Here is a 24,465-nt window from a genome sequence, read left to right on the forward strand (position 1 = left end):
TTCCCCTCCCCCCCCCCCCCCCCCCCCATTCACACACACACACACACACACACACACACACACACACACACACAGATATATCGGTTACACACATGGCCTTACTAAGGCCTGACTGCAGGGATGTATGGGGCAGAAAGGGAGAGAGATAATAGTAGCAAGAGTACGGGTGCGGGAGGATGCTGCAGAGCTGTATGTGGTAGTGTGCAGGGCCACGGCACAGACGGAATCCTGGGCTACTAGATGCAGCATCGAGATGCTGTGCTTTGTGATGGAGGATGATTCAAAGAAGGGGAAGGACAAAGCAGGTGTGTGTGTGTGTGTGTGTGTGTGTGTGTGTGTGTGTGTGTGTGTGTGTGTGTGTGCGCGAAAATGGCAAGACTTGACTGTGTAAAGATTGAGAATTTGTTTGGATGATTGAGCACCCCACAAACCAAAGTCATCATCATCACATTTTCTGTATCCCCATTATCTAGACTGATAACATTTGAGAACTCATTAGAACAATGAAATAGGTTAATAGATGAATTTTTTCCTTGTGGCTGTAGCTACTTGGATAACTGAAACAAAGACTGTTATTTACTTAGAACTACAAATCAGTGGCCTGTTAAATAATTCAGTACTATGTGTCTGTGAAGGTAGTAGTTAGTTCTGTGTACATCAGAATTGACTAAGGATGTTTCCTTGATGTCATGGAACATTTTTCTGCACAGATATAAGAATGATTGATAGAAGTATTTGTTGTTGTTGTTGTTGTTGTTGTTGTTTTTTGTTGTCTTCAGTCCAGAGACGGGTTTGATGCAGCTCTCCATGCTACTCTATCCTGTGCAAGGTTCATCATCTCCCAGTACCTACTGCAACCTACATCCTTTTGAATCTGCTTAGTGTATTCATCTCTTGGTCACCCTCTATGATTTTTACCCTCCACACTGCCCTCCAATACTAAATTGGTGACCCCTTGATGCCTCAAAACATGTCCTACCAACCGATCCCTTCTTCTAGTCAAGTTGTGCCACAAACTCCTCTTCTCCCTAATTCTATTCAATACCTCCTCATTAGTTATGTGATCTACCCATCTAATCTTCAGCATTCTTCTGTAGCACCATATTTCGAAAGCTTCTAGTCTCTTCTTGTCCAAACTATTTACCGTCCATGTTTCACTTCCATACATGGCTACGCTCCATAAAATTCTTTCAGAAATGATTTCCTGACACTTAAGTCTATACTTGATGTTAACAAATTTCTCTTCTTCAGAAACGCTTTCTTTGCCATTGCCAGTCTACATTTTATATCCTCTCTACTTCGACCATCATCAGTTATTTTGCTCCCCAAATAGCAAAACTCCTTTACTGCTTTAAGTGTCTCATTTCGTAATCTAATTCCCTTAGCATCACCTGACTTAATTCGACTAGATTCCATTATCCTCGTTTTGCTTTTGTTGTTGTTCATCTTATATCTTCCTTTCAAGACACTGTCCATTCCATTCAACTGCTCTTCCAAGTCCTTTGCTGTCTCTGACAGAATTACAATGTCATCAGCATACCTCAAAGTTTTTATTTCTTCTCCATGGATTTTAGTACCTACTCCAAATTTTTCTTTTGTTTCCTTTACTGCTTGCTCAATATACAGATTGAATAACATCAGGGAGAGGCTACAACCCTGTCTCACTCCCTTCCCAACCACTGCTTCCCTTTCATGTCCCTTGACTCTTATAACTGCCATCTAGTTTCGGTACAAATTGTAAATAGGCTTTCTCTCCCTGTATTTTAGCCCTGCCACCTTCAGAATTTAAAGAGAGTATTTGTAACTCTCAGAAAATAGTATGTTGTATCTGTGGATATATGTGTATTCCACAGGCTGTGCATGTATGTAACTATGATCGGGCAGCATGAGTCTGAGTTGCATATTTCAGTGAGCAGTTGGTAAGCAGTTGGAATATTAACAACTACGAAAAGGGTAGATTGCTACTTAACTATAACGATGACAAAGTTCAGTTGCAGACAGACACAATGAAAAGACAGCTATACACTAAGCTTTCAAAGCTTTCAGTTATTACATTCTACAGAAAAGAAAGGAGAACACATACACATTCACACCCCAGCTGATACCACTGCTCACTAGTCGGACATTAGCCCCCAGAGTGTACAGTAGCCATGTGTGAGATAGTTGTCTGTGTAGGAAAGTGTGTATGTGTGTGTTTTTCCATATCTGAAGAAGGAGCCTGTAACAGAGATTTTAATATCCAACAGTCTTCTTTCAGTGTACTTGTCTGCTGCTCAACATCTCCTCTTTGTAGTGAGTAGCAATCTATCCTGTTTCACAGCTATGTTTTTGTAACCTCATATGTAGATATCTTGCCACCTTGTAAGTACAGTATCTCCCTTTTTTAGTTATTAGTATTTAGCTCCACTTTGGAGATGAAGTGATTTATAGTTATTTTTAGTATTTGGAATAATTATGATGATATGTGTCATCATTTTCTAAACTATTTTAGCCAAAAAGGAGGGCACCTAAGGAGAGAAAATTGTCAGAGCAGACTGCAGAACCACTACAGATTTCGTCTGTTAAGTTAGTGTAAGTATTAACATACATTTACTAACATCAAAAAATCTCTCTGGAACTTTCAAGTTTTTATTTATATCTGTGAATTTGATATCACTGCAGAATGTGCTCCATTCATTTTCATTTAAATGTTCATATTTTATCCACAGCAGTGGGAAGACACATTGAGGAAATTTAAAAACGAAGTTACAGTGAGAAACAGCTAGATGTAGTTGACTTTACAAATTAAGTATAGCAGGACAAATGTCAGAGATCTCAAAAACATATACTAAATTCCATCCGAAAAGGCCTCAGAAGGCCCAATAGTACTGACCAACCACCATACCATCCTCACCCTATTGGCGCCACTGGATACAGATTTGAGGTGGGCGGGTGGAGGGGGGGGAGGGGGAGCACTCTCCCAGCTGTTGTCAGTTATTGTGACTGGAGCAGCTACTTCTCAATTAAGTAGCTCCTCAATTTGCCTCACAGGGGCTGAGTGTGCCCCACTTGCCAACAGAACAGTGCTCAGTAGACTGGCTGGTCATCGGCCCAAGTGTTAGCCAATAATACTCATCTTCTGTGATCTGACAGGGACCTGTCTTACCACTACGGCAAGGCCATTGGCTTAAAACAAATGGAATAATAAAATAATAATCAAGCAGTGAACGAGATGTCACAGCTGTGTTACTGTGTGAACTGGCCAGTGAGCATTGTCATTTATCTGTGACAGCCCTTGTGAATGATAGGTGATGTCATATGATGATTGGTTCCCATTTGTATATTCCATACTGTAAGTGTGCATCCTCTGGTTATTCATATATCTTACAGTATTGAAACTATTTGTTCCCATCTGAAAAAGAAAGTCTTATTTGACCATCTCTTGCTCTAAATATAGATGTGATTAAAATACCCTCAGGCTTTTTAGTGTGTTTAGTTCAGTTTTTAGTTATCTTAGAGAGTTTTGGGGTGTCACTTGAGCTGTAAATGGCTGTTGTCAGTATGGGTAAGCGTAGGTATCCTATACAGTGCATATAGTGTTCATTCAGTGCTGAAACTCAGTTTTTCCCCTTTTTCTTTCTTTCTTTCCATTTCTTCATATGAAATAATTACTGCTTAGGAACTAATAGAATGACAAAGTTTTTGAGCTAAATGATTCTTCCTGGACTTCAGTTGACCAAAACTTGACAGTGCCATCAACAACAGCTAGAAGCTTCCCACAACCTTGAAATAGGTAATACATTTAGTGCATGAAACCTACACATTGCTGCTTTTCGGTTTATTGGATAAAGACATACTATCCATGAAGATAAGTGTTTATTTTTTTATATTTTTTGTAACAGAATCATACGAGAGTTTCACTAGCTGTAATCGTCTTCAGATTAAAAGCATGTGCTTCAAGCAGTAATGTAATGTTTCCATTGCAATGGCTTGTTATCACTCGAAGCATTTGCCTTTAGTGTAAAAGTGACCACTCACTATTTAAAACAAGTTATGCCAATGTGAAGTGCTCATGTGATTTTGTCATAAAAATTAGGAAGAAGTTCTCTTTATTTTCATTGCATAATAAATCATAATGTTTGTCTGCACCCAGCATGAATAAAATTTTAACAGGAGATATTCACCAAGTACTGTACACTTGAATCTTTAATAGCAATCCTCTAATTGGTACTAGGGGAGGGCCAATTAGAGGATTCCAAAAGGGTAAGTCATAATGCTTGAGATTTAGCTTTGATCTGTCGTACTTGAAATAGGGAATTCTTTTTCACGTCATAAATTAAATAATAACTATAAATCCTTTTTATTAAAATAACTTACCTCCAGGAGTTTCGACTCCAAATATTGCTGATAAAAATACTGTAAATAGAAATCAACAGCCCCAGCTTTTTGAATAGATTCCATCTTCAGGACAAAAAGTCAAAATAGTTGGGAAATAGGGTTGGGTCATTCAGACTGTAGCTGAACCTGTGGCCTGTATGAGCATCTTAACCACCGAGTAAGCATGTCACATTTTCATTAGTCGAGCAGGCGTACGAGGTATAAAATACCCCAGAACATAGTTTACATAACACAATCTCATACTTTAAGAACATGGTGTTTATTTTATGACTACTGCTATTGAGAGCATTTTAATACTATGCTTTTTGTGAACCTGGTTGATTACTTGAACTTTTTAAGGTAAAATTTAATTATTTAATGAAAAGTTAATACAAGGTATTTCACCTGAGGTTGACTTACTTTATTTTTCATTTACTACATGTCTCCATATTTTAGGCCTCATGAACATAAGTCGCAGTTGAATAGAGGACTTAATTGTTGCAGTTTTGCAAGTATAAGCAGTTGTTACATGTATCTTGCAAGCTAACTTTTTGCACATATTACGTATAATGATTGTCAGTACGTCTTTTGATCGACCACACGTTACACACCTCCCACGTTTCTTTGTTGCTGATCCTTGAGAAGCAGACAGACCTGCATCTTTCTTTTCTTAGAGTTCTCAATATTTAATCTAGAATGTGGAAATGTCACCAGTCACACACATTATTTTGGATCTTTCAGTTAGAAGGGGCTTCATGAATGCCATTGCTAAATTCTTAAAAAAAAATCTTTTTGCATAATGCGAGTTTTTTTGGATTTGAGGAGTACAAAGTCTGTGCATTGATTCCTGCTACATTCATGAAAGAGTAAAATATGTGCATTAACCATCACCTCATTGTGTGCAAGATGTTGTACTCATTACCTCCTTTTGTCATGTTGTAGTCCATTATTATTTCAGGCTTGTTTGTTTTATCCAGAACTTGAAGACCCAGCTTTTTGATTGTTGCTTACCTGAAATGCAGCTGGTATTTCGCTTTCTCTTTCATTCTTCAGGGTACTGATACAAGTGAGCTGCTTCTGTAGGAGAGATGTCACCAAAGGGTAACTGGTGGATCAGTTATCAAAAGTGATGTTTCTATTGCTACTTTCAGTGTCAGGAATCGGGCACACCTCTATGTTGCTTGGCTTGTTTGAGGCCCGGTATAGGCCATCTTCTTGTTGTACTCAGTATATCCAAGTCATTTGTAAAAAATGTTTTTGAGTTGACCCAGCAAGGATCTTGAATATTCTGCTGGCTTATTGGGAATATATTGTATGAAACTGCAGAGCCCTCAGAGAGCCTCCAATTTTCCATCTGTAGTGACATAGGTCCCCAGGTTGTATGAATTTCTGCAGTTGTGAATAAACGGCTGCAAGACAGGATGGATGCCAGCTAGTTTGTCTGGCTGCAAGAAATGATGAATGGCAGCTAGTTTCTCTACTCTTCGTCTTTTAGCTCATGTGCTGTTGTCATCAAATCACATAAATAGGAGTAAAAACAAAAATCTCTTGTAACTTATACGTGCTCTTAGAAATTTCATTCCTGTTTCATCCGAGTTCCATAGCTTGAGTGTGTAAGTGTGATGTCCTCTCTTTATTCCCGTAGATGTAAATATCCCAGTAAAGCAACTCTTTCAGTTTGTGATGTTTTCTTTGCATCTCTGTATTGAGGATATTGTGATGATTCGCTATTTTCTGTACATACAAATTTGCACAAGTGATAGTATCATCTATCGTGCTCTTGTCTGTCGTTTTATGAAAAGCAGAAATTTCATTACTGAGGTCATCCGCATTGCTACTGGTACTAGGAAATGCTTTCACTGTATTCTTATTTCTGCATGATCTAACCCATCAGACTTATCCAACAACTCCTGCCGAATTTTGACTATTTCTTCCAGCATGGATAAGTAAAAAACTAACTGATTTTTTCAAACTTCTGATCTGGTATAAATAACTAAACACATTTGCATGTACATGGTTAATATGTGTTTACTTGCGGGACCAGATACAGGGGGTACTTTACACAGCAGTAGCATTGTGCCAACAGTGTCTCATAAACATATGCATGCAGAGACTGACACAGTAAAACTAACAGCAACGATCGGTGGCCGAGACAACAATAGAGGAATATTTAGCACATCAGTAATCTCTTACATGGAGCAGTGTTGCCACTAGCAAAAAGTAAATGTGGGGTACTCTAGCCCCAACACTGACGTGGGCACATATGACCTTAGCTATTTTTAGCCCTGAAACAAAACGAAACAAAACAATATACCCCAGCACATTTGTTCGACAGTTAAACATATTATGCTGCACTGTTCCCCAGTAGTCTGTAAGTTTGTCCTGCCTTTTTCTCAAGTGCTGTAAACATATTTACTTCTGCCCACTAGCCAGGTACTGAATGGTTGGTTCTAAGCAATATGGAACTTAACATCTGAGGCCATCAGTCCCCTAGACTTAGAACTACTGAAACCTAACTAACCTAAGGACATCACACACATCCATGCCCGAGGCAGGATTCAAACCTGCAACCGTAGCAGCAGCACAGTTCCGGACTGAAGCGCCTAGAACTGCTCAGCCACAGCGGCTGGCTTATTGAATGAATGCTGTGGATACATTAAGATGTGTTGTTGTTAAGATGCTGTGAATGTGTTCACAGGCACAGCCAATCTCCTGTCCAAAACTCCAAGTAACTTTTCAGATTTTGCACCACTGAACTGAATTCTATTTGAATGTTTGTGTGATGTGGTCTTATGTTGCTGTTTTTAACTTTGCTTTGCGTCCAAGTGCTTTTCTGTGTAGACAGAGTGCTACTCTCATTGCTTTTCTCTTCCGTGTAATCAGAGTAAATATTTAAAAATTTCAAGGAGACAGCAGAATGTCTACTGAATACCTTTCTTCAGGAGACGAAATTCCTAACCAATAAAAACACTAAAAGTAGAAAATCTTAATCTTAGCATTCAATATTTGTCATTCCTTGCCCTCACAGCATGTGGGTACCTTTAAATTAGGATCTAAATTTGCACTTACCCTTTTCCAGTCTTTCTCATCCAACCCCTCAGTTTTCTCTGAAGAAAGAACTTAGGAATTGCAAAAACTAGGTTAGTATTATGCACTTTAAGTACTTATATTGGCAGTTCTAGGAATCTTGTATTCTGAAGGCATGTGATGACCAGCTCCTTGTAATTTTAAAAGTTTTTTGAAGTGATTTTTTCCCTTTAATATAATCAGGGCAAATTTTATATATGCATTAAAATGGTGCATTCTTGTGTTCCACTGAGAAAGAAACATTGGAAAAACTCACAGGGAGGAACAGTGAGGTTAAATTATGCAATATTGATGATACTGAAGGCTTGGATAGAATGTCAGTACTTTGCTGTGTACATTAGTGGATATAACAAAGTACTCTGTGGTTTGTACGGAGGATAGAGAAGAAATTAAGTTTTTTGTAATCTGAGTAATGTAGAAGTGGTCATGAAACACTTTCGATGAAATATAGGTGTGATTTCTATGTTGTGATAAATATGAGTTTTCCTTCAGTCTCAGTTATCAAAATGGAAAAAATACTGCATTTGAGAGACCACATTGCTATTTGTTGTCTCATGGCTTGTGTGGAAATGCTGACAACTATGTTTGAAGACTGCTGTTTTCAGATATTTTATTGTGGTATGTTTTGCATTGATCTCTGGAATGTTTCATTATTGTGACAAATCTGCAATTACCAAATGAGATAGTTAATTCAATGTTAGGAACATCATCAGATTTCAAACCTTGTTCCCAAGTGCATTTAATCTGTATTAAGAATTCTGGGCTAGGGAAGTCTGTTGTTGCTCAAATCTAAATAGTGTTTGAATAATTCATTTACAGAATTGTGTGGTATGAAACCTTCATGCTATGTAATTTAGGTTAAGTCATGGATTTTAATGTTTATTTAGGCAGAAACACAAAAACAAAAATTGTTTGCTACAAAAGTACCAACATAGTGGCAGAATGTGCCCAGTGTAACTTGTTCCCTACCTGAGCAGGTGGTATAGCATGGGAGGGGACAGTGGTAGTGGTGGGGTGCCATTGCAAGTGATAATCAGATGCTGCGGGAGATACAGTTCAACAGCTGAAGTATGTGGACAAAGTTGTGACTTTCAGAACTTGTAAGCTATAAGTAGCTAATGATCATAAGTAGCAAATGATCATATCAACAATTAATGCCAATATTATTAATAATCCAACAGATATAAATGTTCATAGTTTGTAGTTTCTCACTAGTAAGAAAAAAGAAATAGTCACATAAACAAAGAATCAATCAAAGCTCCGCTCTTGCTCTGCTGCAAGAAAATCTCATAAAATGAGGAAGGGGTTGTGTAGTGGAAGGCATCATTCACAGTGATACTTACAGTGTAAAATAAAGAATGTGTGTTGTGTGGAAATTGTGTGTCAGTCCCTTCCTCCTCCTCCTCCTCCTCCTCCTGCTCATTTCTGAACTAATGAATCCTCTCCTTCTAATGTATACCTTATTTTTATTTTGTTTCATTTCCAACTTCTTAAAAATAGTTGTGATGACAAAAGTAAAAATGTCCCACTATCTGATGATATTTTTGACCCTGTACGAGTTTAATATGTCAACTTTGTTCGAACTAATAAGCAGGGTTCAGTAGTAACAGTTATTTAATATGCTGCGAGCTGCACTAGTAATGTCCCTTCAGAGGCATTGTTGCATAGGCACTTCCATGAAGGAATTCAATTTATTTTGTTTTCCAAACATACAAAAACTTTAACTTTTATTTTAAACTACTTTTACTTCTTAGTAAGTGCAAAATTGTCATTTTTTTTCATAGTTGAAAGAGAGTCTTTAAGGCCTTCATCAGCAGTAGAGACACACACACACACACACACACACACACACACACACACACACACACACACACACATATATATAACTTGCACACACGTCTACAGTCTCAGAGAGCTGAAACTACACATCTCTCTGAGACTGCAGACGTGTGTGTGTGTGTGTGTGTGTGTGTGTGTGTGTGTGTGTGTGTGTGCGTGTGCGCGCGCGCGCGCATGTCTATTGCTGACAAAGGCCTTAATGGCCGAAAGCTATGAGTGTGTGAATCTTTTTTATTGTGCCTATCGCAAGTCAGCATCTCCGCTATATGGTGAGTAGCAACTTTCCTTCTCTGGTATTGTTTCATTCCATCCTGGATTTTCCATTGTTTGATTACTGGTCATCTTTATTTAAAGGATACATTTTCTGTTTGTTTTAACTTGCTTGACATTAATAAACTTCCAGATTGGCCTTCATCTGTTGCATTTATTTATTTCTGCTTTCCAACATTCCAATAATGTGTAAAACTCATAAATTAATGGTTCATACTCTGTGCAGTGGCTACCATGTGTTCCATACTATGCCAGTGTCCAATGAAGAATGCCTGTTGATCCGTATAGCTTAACCATTCGTTACAATGCAGTGTTTGTTTGTGATGTATTGAATGAATTATCAGTACTGTGACCTTGTTGGTGCCTGTCATTCAACTGAATGATGAAATGATTTCCTCTCTAAAATGTGACTCAATGTGGTTTCATCCATAATTATTCATATTTGTACTGGACAGTTTTAAAAATGCTTTTACCCATTTGCATACCCCCACTTGTCTGTCCTCTCTTATATGAGAGAGAGGTTTTACATACCAAAATTTATTTTCTTTTAGTTCTGGAACTGACGAGCTTAGCCCCAGAATCAAGAGACTTGAGTTCTTGCGAAAGAGAAACTTTGGATATTCTCCACGGGATTTTGTAAGTATATTTTTCTTCATTGATAAATTATAGGAACTAAGTTGCTTGTGGCTTGACTAATTATTATAAGAACATGTCAGATTTGTGAGTGCAAAGTTAAGTTCTGTGAAAATTCCAATATACATAACAAGTGATGTCTTAAATTATTTATTTATTTTCCAGTTTCTATTTCTCCCGTCAGTTTTTCCTCTACTGTTATCTAGCACCCTAGTTATTCCCTGATGTCTTAGCACACTTCCTATCACCCTGTTTGTCCTCTGGTCAGTGTTTCCTGTGTGTTTCATTCCTAGTGCCAAGAGCCATCTAATTTCTTATAATTTCAGTTGAGACTCAGCATCTTTCCATAGCACCACATGTGAAACACTTCAGGATTTTTCTTTTCCAAATTTCTTAGGGTCTATGATTCACTTTTCCAATTTTCTTGCAGTCTATGGTTAACAACAATAGAATGCTGTGCTGCAGACATAATTGTAAGAAATTTCACAAATTGAGACTCATGTTTGACACTACTGGACTTCTTTTGGTGAGAAATGTTGTCTTTTCTAGTGCCAATCCGCTTTTCATATCCGCCTTGCTTTGCCCATAAATTGTTGTTGTGGCTGCCATCAGTCCGAAGACAGGTTTGATGCAGCTTTCCATGCTGCTTTACCCTGTGCAAGCCTCTTAATATCTGAATAAATGCTGCAATTTACATCCTTCTGAATCTGCTTACTATATTCGTCTCTTTGATCTCCCTCTACATTCTAAAATCCCCCCTCCCACATACACACACAAACTGCCCTCCAATATTAAACTTGGGATCCCTTGATGTTTTGGAATGTGTCCTATCAAACAATCTTTTCTTTTACTCAAATTGTGCCATAATTTTCTTGTCTCCCCAGTTCTGGTCACCACCCTCTCATTAGTTACATTATCTACCAATCTGATCTTCAGCATTTTTCTGTACCACTGTATTTCAGAAGCATCTATTCTTCTCATCTATACTGTTTATCACCATGTTTCACTTCCATACATGGCTACATTCCATACAAATACTTTCAGAAGAGACTTCCCAATATGTAAATCTCTAGTCACTGTTAATAAGTTTCCCTTCTTCAGAAATCAAACAATAAAACCTATTGTTCTTCTTCAGATATGCTTTTCCTTGCCATTGCCAATCTACGATTTATATCCTCACTATGGCCATTATCATAATCTAATTCCCTCAGCATCACTTGATTTGATTAGAAGCTGTCTCTGACAGAATTACAATGTCTTTGACAAATATCAAAGTTTTTATTTCTTCTTCCTGAACTTTAATCTGTACTGCAAATTTTTCTTTTGTTTCCTTTACAAGTTGCTCAGTGTATGTACTGAATAATATCGGTGATAGGCTAAAACCCTGTCTCACTCCCTACTCAACCAGTGCTTCGTTTCGACTTCTACAACTGCACAAGTTGCAAAGAGCCTTTTGCTTCCACTTATTTTTACCCCTGCTACTATCAGAATTTCAAAGTCATTATTCTTGTCAACATTGTCAAAATCTTTCTCTTAGTCAATAAATGCTATAAACATAGGTTTTCTTTTCTTTAACTTATCTTCTAAGATAAGCAGTAGTGTCAATATTGCGTTGCATGATCGTACTGCCTCACATGTTCCTACATTTCTCCAGAATCAAAACTGATCTTCCATGAGTTCAACTTCTACCAATTTTTCATTTTTCTGTAAAGGATTCATATTAGTATTTTGGAATTGTATTTATTACAGTCGCCTTGAAGTTTGAGGGTATTTGGCCAGTCTCATACATCTTCCACACCAGACGGAAGAGTTTGTCATAGCTGGCTCTCCCAAGGCTATCAGTAGTCCTCACAGAATGTCATCTGCTGGCTGTGTCTATCTATGGTAATGCGTTCACTATGCTGTTCATAGTAGCTCACCCACATTCCTGTTTTCATATTCATTATTAAACCTACTCTTGCATTACCCCTATTTGATTTTGTATTTATAATCCTGTATTCAGCTGACCAGAAGTCCTGTCCCTTCTGCCGAACTTCGTTAATTCCCATTACAGCTGACATCAACCTATTGAATTATGCTCGCTGTTTTTATTTACTAAAATTTGGCATATTTCGTGACAGTACCTTTTCTGTGAAATGTTTACAAGATGATATTTGTCTTGGCTTCAGTCGTCTAGTGGAAGTATGATTCCACAATGCAGTTTCGTCGGCTGCAGAAATGACCTGGTTCAATGTGTTTGCTTCATTTTTGGTGCTTCAAATACCATTTCTTCGAATGTGGTTTCTTCTTGAAGTTTATATAAAAAAGGTAGTAACACAATTAATTTTTCCTGTTCACTAGCAAATTATTTATGACGGCAACCTGCACATTGTTCTACCATCAACACACACCAAGAGTTCACTGCCGACTGACTACAGTCAAAGACAACTCCAGCATCAAAGACATTTTACACAACACACAAGCTTCCACTTGTAATCAGTCTCTTTGATATTCTTCGTCACATCTACTAATAGTAATCAATATGCTGTCACTCTAAAAAATTACAGTTAAAAAAAATTCTGACAAAAATCTAAAACATTTACAATTTCCCTCATTAAATTTGGTATCAACAGATCCATTACAACTGCTCCCCAGGGCTTTTGTTGTTATGAGCATATACAACAAAATCCCGACCACACTCAGTAATGGATCTGTATTACACAATTAGTACATTAATGATGCAGTCTGATAACCTGTTCCAAATTTGGACTCTTTGAATCTGTGGACTTGTTACTGGCTGTTGTTGCAATGATCCTTCCCCATCAATCTCATACGCAAAAAATTCAAGTAAAGAAATTATTTAACATGACAGATATACATGGCATAAAACATACATGAGAAATATTCTAAAATACAGCATACAGATTGAAAATAATAGTAAGATAAAACTCATTTGCTAGAACAAGATATCTAACACCACTTCTTTGGTCGCACTGTGCCTTATGGTTCTCATAATTAAATTTTTTGTTCCCCATATTAATGTTCATTTCATTTTGCTTACATATTGTACAATAAAAAATGATACTGTACATATATAGTGTAGTGTTTTTTTAAATATATATTTGCCTTTTATATATTTTTCTTCTGATTTTCTTTTTGAATTTTTTTATGTATTTTTTTACTCATGTTTTTTTATTTTGTATTTTTTTTGCTTATGATTTTCTTTTTGAATTTTTTTATGCTTTTCTTTCTTTTAGTACAGCTAAAGATATATCAGTATTATCTAACTTTTTTTTACAATTATTTATGTACACTTGCCTCTCTACTACAATATTACTACAAGTCACATTCTTGTGAAGAGTACTTTCGCTCCCCACATCAGTATAAAGAACAATAAATTGCTCATATATCATGAGGCTTTATCTAAAATTGGTTTTGAAACTTATACCTTTGCATGCATGTCCTCACATGCATGCCTTCACCCACAGGGAAGACTTAGCTTCCAAAAATTAGAAAAATTCAGAAATGCTCACTATGGAGACTTTTTTTTGTAAAAAAGTAAAAATAAATCTTTCTCTCATTCTTTGTTACAACAGTGTTTTTTCATCAGTTTCAATTAACAGGTGACTTCAAATTATTAATTTATACATGCAAATATACATACTTGGTTGTACAGGTAGTTTTGTTCTAACAAGCATATTCCAGTGGAGGACTTTTGTTTTAGATGAAAATAGGTTATTTAAATTTTTGAAATTATGATTTCTGTTTATACATTTTCAAAGATACAACATTCCTGAGACCAAATAATTTCTTTGACTTAGGATATACCAAACGATAAGCATTAGGGTGTGGATTTTCTATGACTTCATAAGGCCCAATATAGATATCAAAGAATTTTTTAATTTCTGAAGTTAACATTTTTGATTTTTCATGAGATTTGACCTCATAGTTTCCCTAACAATACCTTCTCTCTCTTGCATAGTTAAAGGTGTACATATAGGAAATTCAATAAGTTCTGATATAAGATTTGGAGGTCTGATATTAAACATAATCTCATACGGTTAAAATCCTGTGGAACTATGTTGTAGGCTATTCATAATATCTTCAAAATTTCGAATGTGCTCAAACCAGGTTGGATGTTTAGGGCTACAATAGGTTCTGCAAAGTCTCCCAATTTCCCTCATATATCTTTCTGCAGGGTTGGTGGATGGAGAATAAACAGATATAAGTATATGCTTCAATTTTGATCTGTCAATAAACTTTTTCCAAATTTTAGAGGTGAACTGTGAATCATTATCTGATAATATAGCTTTTGGTTTACCCACCTGTGCGAAATAATCTCTTTCAATTTTTATTATAATTTCATGGCTAGTAGCTTTCTTCAGTGGATATAGTTTAATTAATTTTGAAAATACATCTACCATAACAAATATGTAACAGTGACCACCTTTACTGTTTGGTAACATTCCATTTAAGTCCACAGCGATAAGATCTAAAGGTTTTTCCGGAATAATGTTTTGCATCTCTCCACCACATCTTTGATTGCTCACTTTAACTCTCTGGCATTTGTCACAGGTTGCTAATTCTTTTCTTACCTTCTTTCCAATATTGTAAAAATAAACGTTTTCTTGTATCTTTTGAATGCACTTCTGTATCCCACAATCACCAAAACTTTCATGTATGTAAATGATCAGCTTTTCAGCATCTGCCCCTGGCCAACACAGTTTCCAATTATCAGAATCTACATCTGTTCTCCGAAATAAAATCCCCTTATGTAATTTGTAAAATTTATCAAGTTTCTCATACCCCTTCTTGCCTAGACATTCTTTGATTAATTTCCAACTTTGATCTAAATTTTGATTTTTCCTAATTTTGTTACACATAGCTCTAATTGTTTTCTCATTTTCCACCCCTTTCAAATATCTAATTTTAAATTGCTTTTCCTCCTTATGTTCAAAAATCTCCTTTTCTCCCCCAATTGGTAACCTTGAAAGTGAATCAGCTACTACATTCTCAGAACATTTTATGTGCTTGATTTCAAAGTCAAACTGTTGCAAAAATATTGCCCATCTGGTCAATCTACTGTGGTATAATTTGCACTCTTGTAAGTAACTCAGAGCTTTGTGATCCGATAATACTATGGTTTTATGTCCAATAAGGTAAATTCTAAATTTTGTAAAACCCCAATGAATTGCCAAAAGTTTCTTCTCTGTGACTGTATAATTTTTCTCATGCTTGAGCAACATTCTGCTTGCAAATGCTATGGTACAATGTATCTTAACTCCATTCTCTACTCTTTCTTGAAATAACTCTGCTCCAAGCCAATAATTACTGCTATCCGTATTCAAACAAAATGGTAAATTAAAATCAGGTCTGTGTAATAAGTGTTGCTTCCTCAACGCTTGCTTAATTTTATCAAACTCTTCCTGACAACTTTTATCCCAAACCCAAACAGTGTTTTTCTTAAGTAACTGACTTAAACATGGTGCATTCAGACTCTGATCATTTATATGTTTTCGGTAATAACCGCATAACCCAAAGAACGACTTTGATTGTTTTTTAGTTTTAGGAATAGGAATTTCTGAAATTGCTTTAATTTTTTCTGGATCTGCCAAAATTCCCTTGTCTGTGACAACATGACCCAAAAATTTTAATTCAGAAACTGCAAACTTACATTTTTCTAATTTCAATGTCATCCCCCCTTTTCTAAGTTTTTCACAAACTGACTTCAAAATCGAAAAATTTTCCTCCCAATTTTGCCCAGTAACCAAAATGTCATCTACACTCCTGGAAATTGAAATAAGAACACTGTGAATTCATTGTCCCAGGAAGGGGAAACTTTATTGACACATTCCTGGGGTCAGATACATCACATGATCACACTGACAGAATCACAGGCACATAGACACAGGCAACAGAGCATGCACAATGTCGGCACTAGTACAGTGTATATCCACCTTTCGCAGCAATGCAGGCTGCTATTCTCCCATGGAGACGATCGTAGAGATGCTGGATGTAGTCCTGTGGAACGGCTTGCCATGCCATTTCCACCTGGCGCCTCAGTTGGACCAGCGTTCGTGCTGGACGTGCAGACCGCGTGAGACGACGCTTCATCCAGTCCCAAACATGCTCAATGGGGGACAGATCCGGAGATCTTGCTGGCCAGGGTAGTTGACTTACACCTTCTAGAGCACGTTGGGTGGCACGGGATACATGCGGACGTGCATTGTCCTGTTGGAACAGCAAGTTCCCTTGCTGGTCTAGGAATGGTAGAACGATGGGTTCGATGACGGTTTGGATGTACCGTGCACTATTCAGTGTCCCCTCGACGATCACCAGTGGTGTACGGCCAGTGTAGGAGATCGCTCCCCACACCATGATGCCGGGTGTTGGCCCTGTGTGCCTCGGTCGTATGCAGTCCTGATTGTGGCGCTCACCTGCACGGCGCCAAACACGCATACGACCATCATTGGCACCAAGGCAGAAGCGACTCTCATCGCTGAAGACGACACGTCTCCATTCGTCCCTCCATTCACGCCTGTCGTGACACCACTGGAGGCGGGCTGCACGATGTTGGGGCGTGAGCGGAAGACGGCCTAACGGTGTGCGGGACCGTAGCCCAGCTTCATGGAGACGGTTGCGAATGGTCCTCGCCGATACCCCAGGAGCAACAGTGTCCCTAATTTGCTGGGAAGTGGCGGTGCGGTTCCCTACGGCACTGTGTAGGATCCTACGGTCTTGGCGTGCATCCGTGCGTCGCTGCGGTCCGGTCCCAGGTCGACGGGCACGTGCACCTTCCGCCGACCACTGGCGACAACATCGATGTACTGTGGAGACCTCACACCCCACGTGTTGAGCAATTCGGCGGTACGTCCACCCGGCCTCCCGCATGCCCACTATACGCCCTCGCTCAAAGTCCGTCAACTGCACATACGGTTCACGTCCACGCTGTCGCAGCATGCTACCAGTGTTAAAGACTGCAATGGAGCTCCGTATGCCACGGCAAACTGGCTGACACTGACGGCGGCGGTGCACAAATGCTGCGCAGCTAGCGCCATTCGACGGCCAACACCGCGGTTCCTGGTGTGTCCGCTGTGCCGTGCGTGTGATCATTGCTTGTACAGCCCTCTCGCAGTGTCCGGAGCAAGTATGGTGGGTCTGACACACCGGTGTCAATGTGTTCTTTTTTCCATTTCCAGGAGTGTACATAAATTATCAGTTTAGATGCAAGTTCTTGCCCCAGTACATGATCCAAAGCTCTTATAAATTCGGAAACAGAGGAATTTAACCCAAATGGCACAACACAATATTGGTAACTCTTACCATTGTACAAGAAAGCAGTATATTTTCTAGAATTAACCGAAAGTGGTACCTGATGAAAACCCGAAGTTAGATCCAAACTTGACATATATTTTATATCTGTAAATTTATAGAGTAACTCATCAATATTTTCGGGATGGTCTGTCTGTCTGAACAAAATTTCGTTCAAGTATCTAGAGTCCAAAACCAATCTTACTCCGCCATCTTTTTTCGAAACAACTACTAAAGGATTATTATATGCACTGATACTCCTTTCTATTATATTACATCCTTCCATCTTTTTCAGCTCTTTCTTGACAGCAGGTCTTTTTGATATTGCAATACTGTATGGTTTTATGAAAAATGGTTCATGAGATTTTACCTGAAGCTCACACTGATAACCCTTTACCCTACCAGATATGTCACTGAAAACATCACTGTATTCCCACAGCAGATTTTCTAACTGTTGTTTTTGCTCCCCAGATAAATTTTGTGTTTCTGAAATTTTCAAATTTACTAAATTCCCAAATTCAACTTCATCAGTATCAAATCTATGCATTTCAATATTCTCAATCTATTTTCTTTTAGTAAATTGATACTGTCAGAATTTCCATTACTCACCAAGCGTGTTCACAAAATTTGTCTGAATGCATTCCCTTTCACTAGTTTATATCTAAAGTTTTCTTCCAACCCAGTCAAATGCTGTATTTACTTTTACTATCCAATTCATACCCAAAAGAAAATCTTCATTAAATTCCTGAATTACAAAACATCCATGTGTGAACAACTTGCCTTCAATTAAAAATGTCACTAAAGCCTGGCTTTTTACCAATTTACTGCTCTTCCCAGTAGCACCTTTTATCTTTACCCCAACAACTGTCATTTCAACATAATCTTTCCCCACTTTTAATTTCTTGCTTAACCTTTCAGATATTCCTGAGATCTCACTTCCTGTATCAATTAAACATTTACCAATCCATGACCCAATTTGAACTTTTATATAAGGACTGCAAAATTGATCACTTTTCTCAGAACCTGTATCCTCATGTAATAAATCACTTTCAATTTCCCCAAACCTATACTTATCAGAATCATATGGTATACCATTATATGTATTACTTGTCACAGTTATAAAATTTGCACAAGATACAAAATTATCATTAGTACTCTCTATTATCTCAAATAGCCAAGAATTTTCATCCAGATCACATTGTATACTATTGAAGAACTTATCCTTCAGCTTTTCAAAAATAAAATATCTCATCTTTTTCCACCATTCAGGACATATAGTTTCACATACATTAATAAGCATCTTTCTAAAGTTTTTGTCAAAAGTAGTTGTTTCACTGTTCAGCCATAGATTCATAAGAAATGTGTGTGTGTGTAATTAGTATCTGTAAATTTTTCACTTAGGCTAGAAGTTATACATGTGTCATCATTATTTGTGTAGTCAGATTCTTTACCAACAACATCAAAATTCACACTTTCACATACACCCTGCTTGCGAGCCTTATTCATCCTGGTAACATCCCTGGGAATTTCTGTAGTATTCTCACTATTTAATCCATTTTCAACCATATGTATACTCAACTCACTCTTTAAACTAATGAAACACCTTTCCTCAACATCATCATCAATACCATTACCATCATTATCAACTTTATCATCAACATCATTATCATTATACATATTCAGGTCATACACATTCATATTATCCCCCAAAATATTATTTTCCCTTTCTATAGTTACCAGATCCCTTTCACCAATATTTTCATTCTCACAGCATACATTCTCTTTTTCATTCACACACGTCTCTGAACTTCTACAAATTACATCATCTGACAAAGTGTTGTTCTTTTCTGCCCAAGTGTAAAACTCTGTCAAATTAAATAAATCACAATTATTTTTATCTACTGTATGTTCTCGTGTACTGAAAATTTTATCTTTATCAATATCATCATTATTTTCCTCTTGAAATTTCTTCAATAAGGAACAACTAATGACCTCATGTGATAACTTAGGTTTGGATCTGTCATGTTTGGGTTTATGATTGTCACATCCATTGGTCCTTTCATCATGCTCACCTTCTGCCTCAACCTTGCGGACTTTCAAGGGGGTGTCTACTCGTTTTTTATTTCCTGAATTACAACTCGTTCCTGTTTGAACTGCTGATTGTGGTTTTGCCAATGTCTCTGATCAACATTTTTGTTCCCATTCCTATGCCAAACATTACCTTATTGTTGGTAGTTTCTGTTGTACTGATCTCGAGCAAAATTTCTGTGATTTTGATCCCTAAAGTGTTCTCTATTTTGTTGATTATTTCCGCGAAAATGTTGTTCTTGCTTTGGATGAAAATTATGGTCCTTCTTTTGAAAATTGTTATATCCCCCTGAATTTTGACTAACACCATGATAATTGTTTTCTTCCCTTTTTTGAAAGTTATCATTTCCCCAATTTTGACCACTACGTTTCTGAGTAAACCCACTGTGTTTTCTTGTTGTTACCCTATCCAACTTTTCAATATAATTGAGAAACTGCTCAACATTACTATCAGGACAATGAACTAAACTCAACTGCATTGCTGATGGCAATCTTCTCTTTAAGGTATCAATTTTGATCAAGTCATCCAAAGGTTTTGTTTAATGAATAAGTTTTTGAAGTTCACTTTTGCAAAATTGTTTCATGCTCCCATCTGATTCTATATAGTTTCTCCCATTCAAAAATTCACTTTTGATTCTAGTTTGTTTAAGATCATCCCAAAAATTTTCCAGAAATTTTGATTCAAATTCTGAAAAGGTCATCCCCACAGTTACAATCTGGTTTGCCCAAGTCAAAGCTTCCCCTTCCAAGAATTTTTTCACAAATTTAATTTTCATATCATCTGGTGAGTGAGGTAAAAAACAATCCTTACAATACTGTATAAAATCAATGGGCTGTAAGGGTCCATCTATCCGAAAAGTGCTTCACTGGAATATTAGATACAAGATTGCATGTGTTGACATTGAGATTTTTGCTTTGAAATTCAATGTCAAAAGTTTCAATTTTATCGCTGTTCTTTGACAGATTTTTTGTTTTCTAAATCATTGCATTCTACTTTTTTTTCTAGAGTAACCAAACGATTGTCAGTTTTTTGTTCTACATTTTCTACTAAAACTTTTGTGTTCTCATCCAAATTTTTAATTTCCCCTTTTATCTCAATAAAATCAATTAAATTTCTTTCCCTATCTGCCAGTAACTCATTTTTTACAGTATTAATTTCATCGCTCAATTTAGCATCAATTTCATTTACTTTTGCTTCCACAGATTCAATTTTTTCCTCAACATTGCCAACTCTGTTCGAAAGATCACCCACTTGGGTATTGACTGCTTGGACTTGCAACAAAATGTTATCAATTTTTTCATTCCAGTAAGTCTTATTGTCGTCAACTGATTGTTTAATTTCTTTTGTGAAATTTACAAGAAAACTTTTTAAATCAAATTGATCGGTTCTTTCTGTTTCATTTGACCTGTCCTGATTTTCAAAGTCTATTAAATTACTATATTCTACTTTAGGCACAATACTCTCGAAAATCGCATAAGTCATTGTGAAGAAAAATTTTTTTTTATACACAACAATAAAAAACAAGATAAAAATATTGTTTTAACAAAATACGAGGGTTTCGTGACTTATCTGGAACACTCCTCTACTGTTGCAAATCCACGTTTTCCATCCATGTGATTGTTGACCAAAATTCTTGAAATTACTACTTCTGTCGAAAATTATATTTTTTGCCGAAACATTTCTTCTCCAAAACTTTTACTTCCCGATGAACACAAATACTGTAACACACATTCTGAAAAAACTGGTATTAACACACAAAAATTTTCTTCCTCGTAGCACTATTGAAGATCACGTGAACACATTATCCTGGCTACAGTCCCCAGTTGTAATATGCTCACAATTTTTATTTACTAAAACTTGGCATATTTCGTCACAGTACCTTTTCTGTGAAATGTTTACAAGATGACATTTGTCTTGGCTTCAGTCGTCTAGTGGAAGTATGATTCCACAATGCAGTTTTGTCGGCTGCAGAAATGACCTGGTTCAATGCGTTTGCCTCATTTTTGGTGCTTCAAATACCGTTTCTTCGAATGTGGTTTCTTCTTGAAGTTTATATAAAAAAGGTAGTAACACAATTAATTTTTCCTGTTCACTAGCAAATTATTTATGACTGCAACCTGCACATTGTTCTACCGTCAACACACACCAAGAGTTCACTGCCGACTGACTACAGTCAAAGACGACTCCAGCGTCTCAAAGACATTTTACACAACACACAAGCTTCCACTTGTAATCAGTCTCTTTGATATTCTTCGTCACATCTACTAATAGTAATCAATATGCTGTCACTCTCAAAAATATAAGTAAATTATCATAAAACAAGGCAAATTACAATTTAAAAAAATTCTGACAAAAATCTAGGAAAACATTTACAATTTCCGTCATTAAATTTGGTATCGACAAATCCAGTAGAAAATAACACATCTCCCAGATCCATTACACTATCCATTTCCCTTTTTAAATTTTCTAACCTATCTAAGTGATTAAGGGATCAAACATTCCTTGCTCAGATCCATAGAACACCAGTTTTGTTTCTCCTGATGATGACATTTTCCTGAGTAGATCCTACTAGGAGATCAAGTGTTATATACTTCGAAAGTAGCAGAATTTTCACATTTTGTCAGCTATTCCAATTTTCAAGTTAAGTTTGCTACTAGTTTCATTCCTGGTGGTATCTAATACTTTCATCTCCCTTTTTTTATTTCTCAGTCTGTATTCTGCACCCAGTAGACTATTCCTTCCATTCAACACATCCTTTAATTCTCCCTCACTTTCACAGAGGATGATAAAATCCTCAATGATTGTTACAATTGATATCCTTTCACCCATAATTTTCATCACATTTCCAAATTTTTCTGTTGTTTCCTGTGGCATTTCATGTACAGGTTTAACAATAGATGCAAGCCTACCCTCCTCCATTGTGCCCTTTTTGGTTTGAACACTTACTCTTGTTCTTCCATTATGATTATCCCCTTGTGGTTTCCTTGTGATCCATGCACATCTTGTATATTATCAGGTCTGTAGAAATATTGAGCCATTCTGCCTCTATAGCCTTCCATAATTGCAAAAGTTTTGACGGTGCAGGACATCATGCATGACCTGGCCTCTTGATTATGTCCCACAAATGTTCAATGGTATTTATGTTGGGTGATCTAAGTGGCCAAATCATTCTCAAAATGTTCAGAATGTTCTTCAAACCAGTTGCAAACAATTGTGGCTTGACGACATGGCTCATTGTCATCCATAAAAATTCTGTTGCAAACGGCTGCATAGTGCTTTGTTGACAACTTGGGTCCATGGCTTTGTAGGGTCTATGTCAAACTAGAATCTTACTATCAGCTCTTACCAACTGAAATCAGGATTTGTCTGACTAGGTGACAGTTTATCTGTCGTCTAGGGTCCGACTGATATTGTCTCTCACCCAGGAGAGCTGCTGCAGGCAATATTGTGCTGTTAGCAAAGACACTCATTTCTGTAGTCTGCTGCCATAGCCCGTTAACACCAAATTTTGTATCACTGTCCTAACAGATATGTTCATCATACGTCCCTCATTGATTTCTGCAGTTATTTCACGCAGTTTTGCTTGTCTGTGAGCAATGTTGCTGGTCTCAGTCATTAAATGAACGCCTCCAGCCTCAACGTTGTCCGTGGTGAAAGGCTACACATGCAATTTGTACTCTTGGCACATTCTTTACACAATTGATCTCAGAATATTGAATTTCCTAACGATTTCCAAAATGGATGGTCCCATGTGTCTAGCTCCAACTACCATTCTGTATTTAGTGTCTGTTAATTCCTGTCATTCACCCATAATCACATTGGAAATGGTTTCACATGAATCATGTGAGTACAAATGACAGCTGCACCAATGCACTGCTCTTTTATACCTCGTATATGCAATACTACCACTATCTGTGTCTATACCATGACTTTTGTCATCTCAGTGTATGGGTTATCGATGATAGCAGCCCCTTGGGTCAAGAGTTCCAGAAGTAAAATAGTCCCCTGTTTAGATCCCTAGATGGGGACTGCTAAGGAGGATGTAATCGGAAGCTACAAAACTAGAATTCTATGGGCTAGAGCATGAAATGTTGGATCCCTTTAATCGTGTGGGTTTCTTAAAGAATTTAAAAAGAGGAATGGATAGTTGGAAGTTTAGCATAGCGCAAATTAGTGAATTATGGTGGCAGAAAGAACTCAGGTGAGTGAAGGGCTATAAATAAAAATAAAATAGGGGGTAATGCAAGAGGAGTTCTAATATGAATAAAAAAAATAGGAGTGCAGGTAGATTATTAAGAACAGAACAGTGACTGAATTATTGTAGACAAAATAGATATGAACCCAACAGTCACTGCAGAAGTAAAAGTTTATATGCCAACTGGCCCCATAGATGATGAAAAGTTTGAAAGAATATATGATGAGATAAAGGAAATGATCCAGATAGTTAAGGGAGATGAAAATTTAATTATGATGGGGACTGGTATTTGACAGTAGGAAAAGGAAGAGAAGGGAAAATAGTAGGTAAAAGCGGACTGCGGCAAAGGAATGAAAGTGGAAGCTGCCTGGTGGAATTATGCACAGAGCATATTTCATTCATTGATGAATCGTGAAATATGGTTATAGATGTTGAAGAGACCTGGAGACGCTGGAAGGTTTCAGATTGATTATGTAAAGGTAAGTCAGAGATTTCAAAACCAGATTTTAAATTGTAAGACATTTTCAAGGGCAGATATGGACACTGACCATAATTCAGCGATAGTAAACTGTAGATTAAAACGGAAGAAACTGCAAATGCTAGAAAATTAAGGAAATGGGCTTAGATAAGTTGAAAGAATCAGAGGTGGTTGAGAGTTTCATGGGGAGCATGAGGTAACAGTTGACTGAAACAGTGGAAAGGAGTG

General features: G+C 37.2%; 1 protein-coding gene across 5 annotated transcripts in view; it reads left to right on the forward strand.

Annotated features, from left to right (window-relative positions):
* The window catches only part of LOC126184526 (uncharacterized), a 338,097-nt gene that overhangs the window by 122,057 nt on the left and 191,575 nt on the right, over positions 1–24,465 (forward strand). For all 5 annotated transcript variants that reach the window (XM_049926932.1, XM_049926965.1, XM_049926957.1 and 2 more), the window contains 2 exons: positions 2,492–2,571; positions 10,104–10,188. In XM_049926932.1, coding sequence (XP_049782889.1) covers positions 2,492–2,571; positions 10,104–10,188 — 165 coding nt within the window. The remainder of the gene's footprint in view (positions 1–2,491; positions 2,572–10,103; positions 10,189–24,465) is intronic.

Source organism: Schistocerca cancellata, chromosome 1 (assembly GCF_023864275.1).
Source record: "Schistocerca cancellata isolate TAMUIC-IGC-003103 chromosome 1, iqSchCanc2.1, whole genome shotgun sequence".
NCBI lineage: Eukaryota > Metazoa > Arthropoda > Insecta > Orthoptera > Acrididae > Schistocerca > Schistocerca cancellata.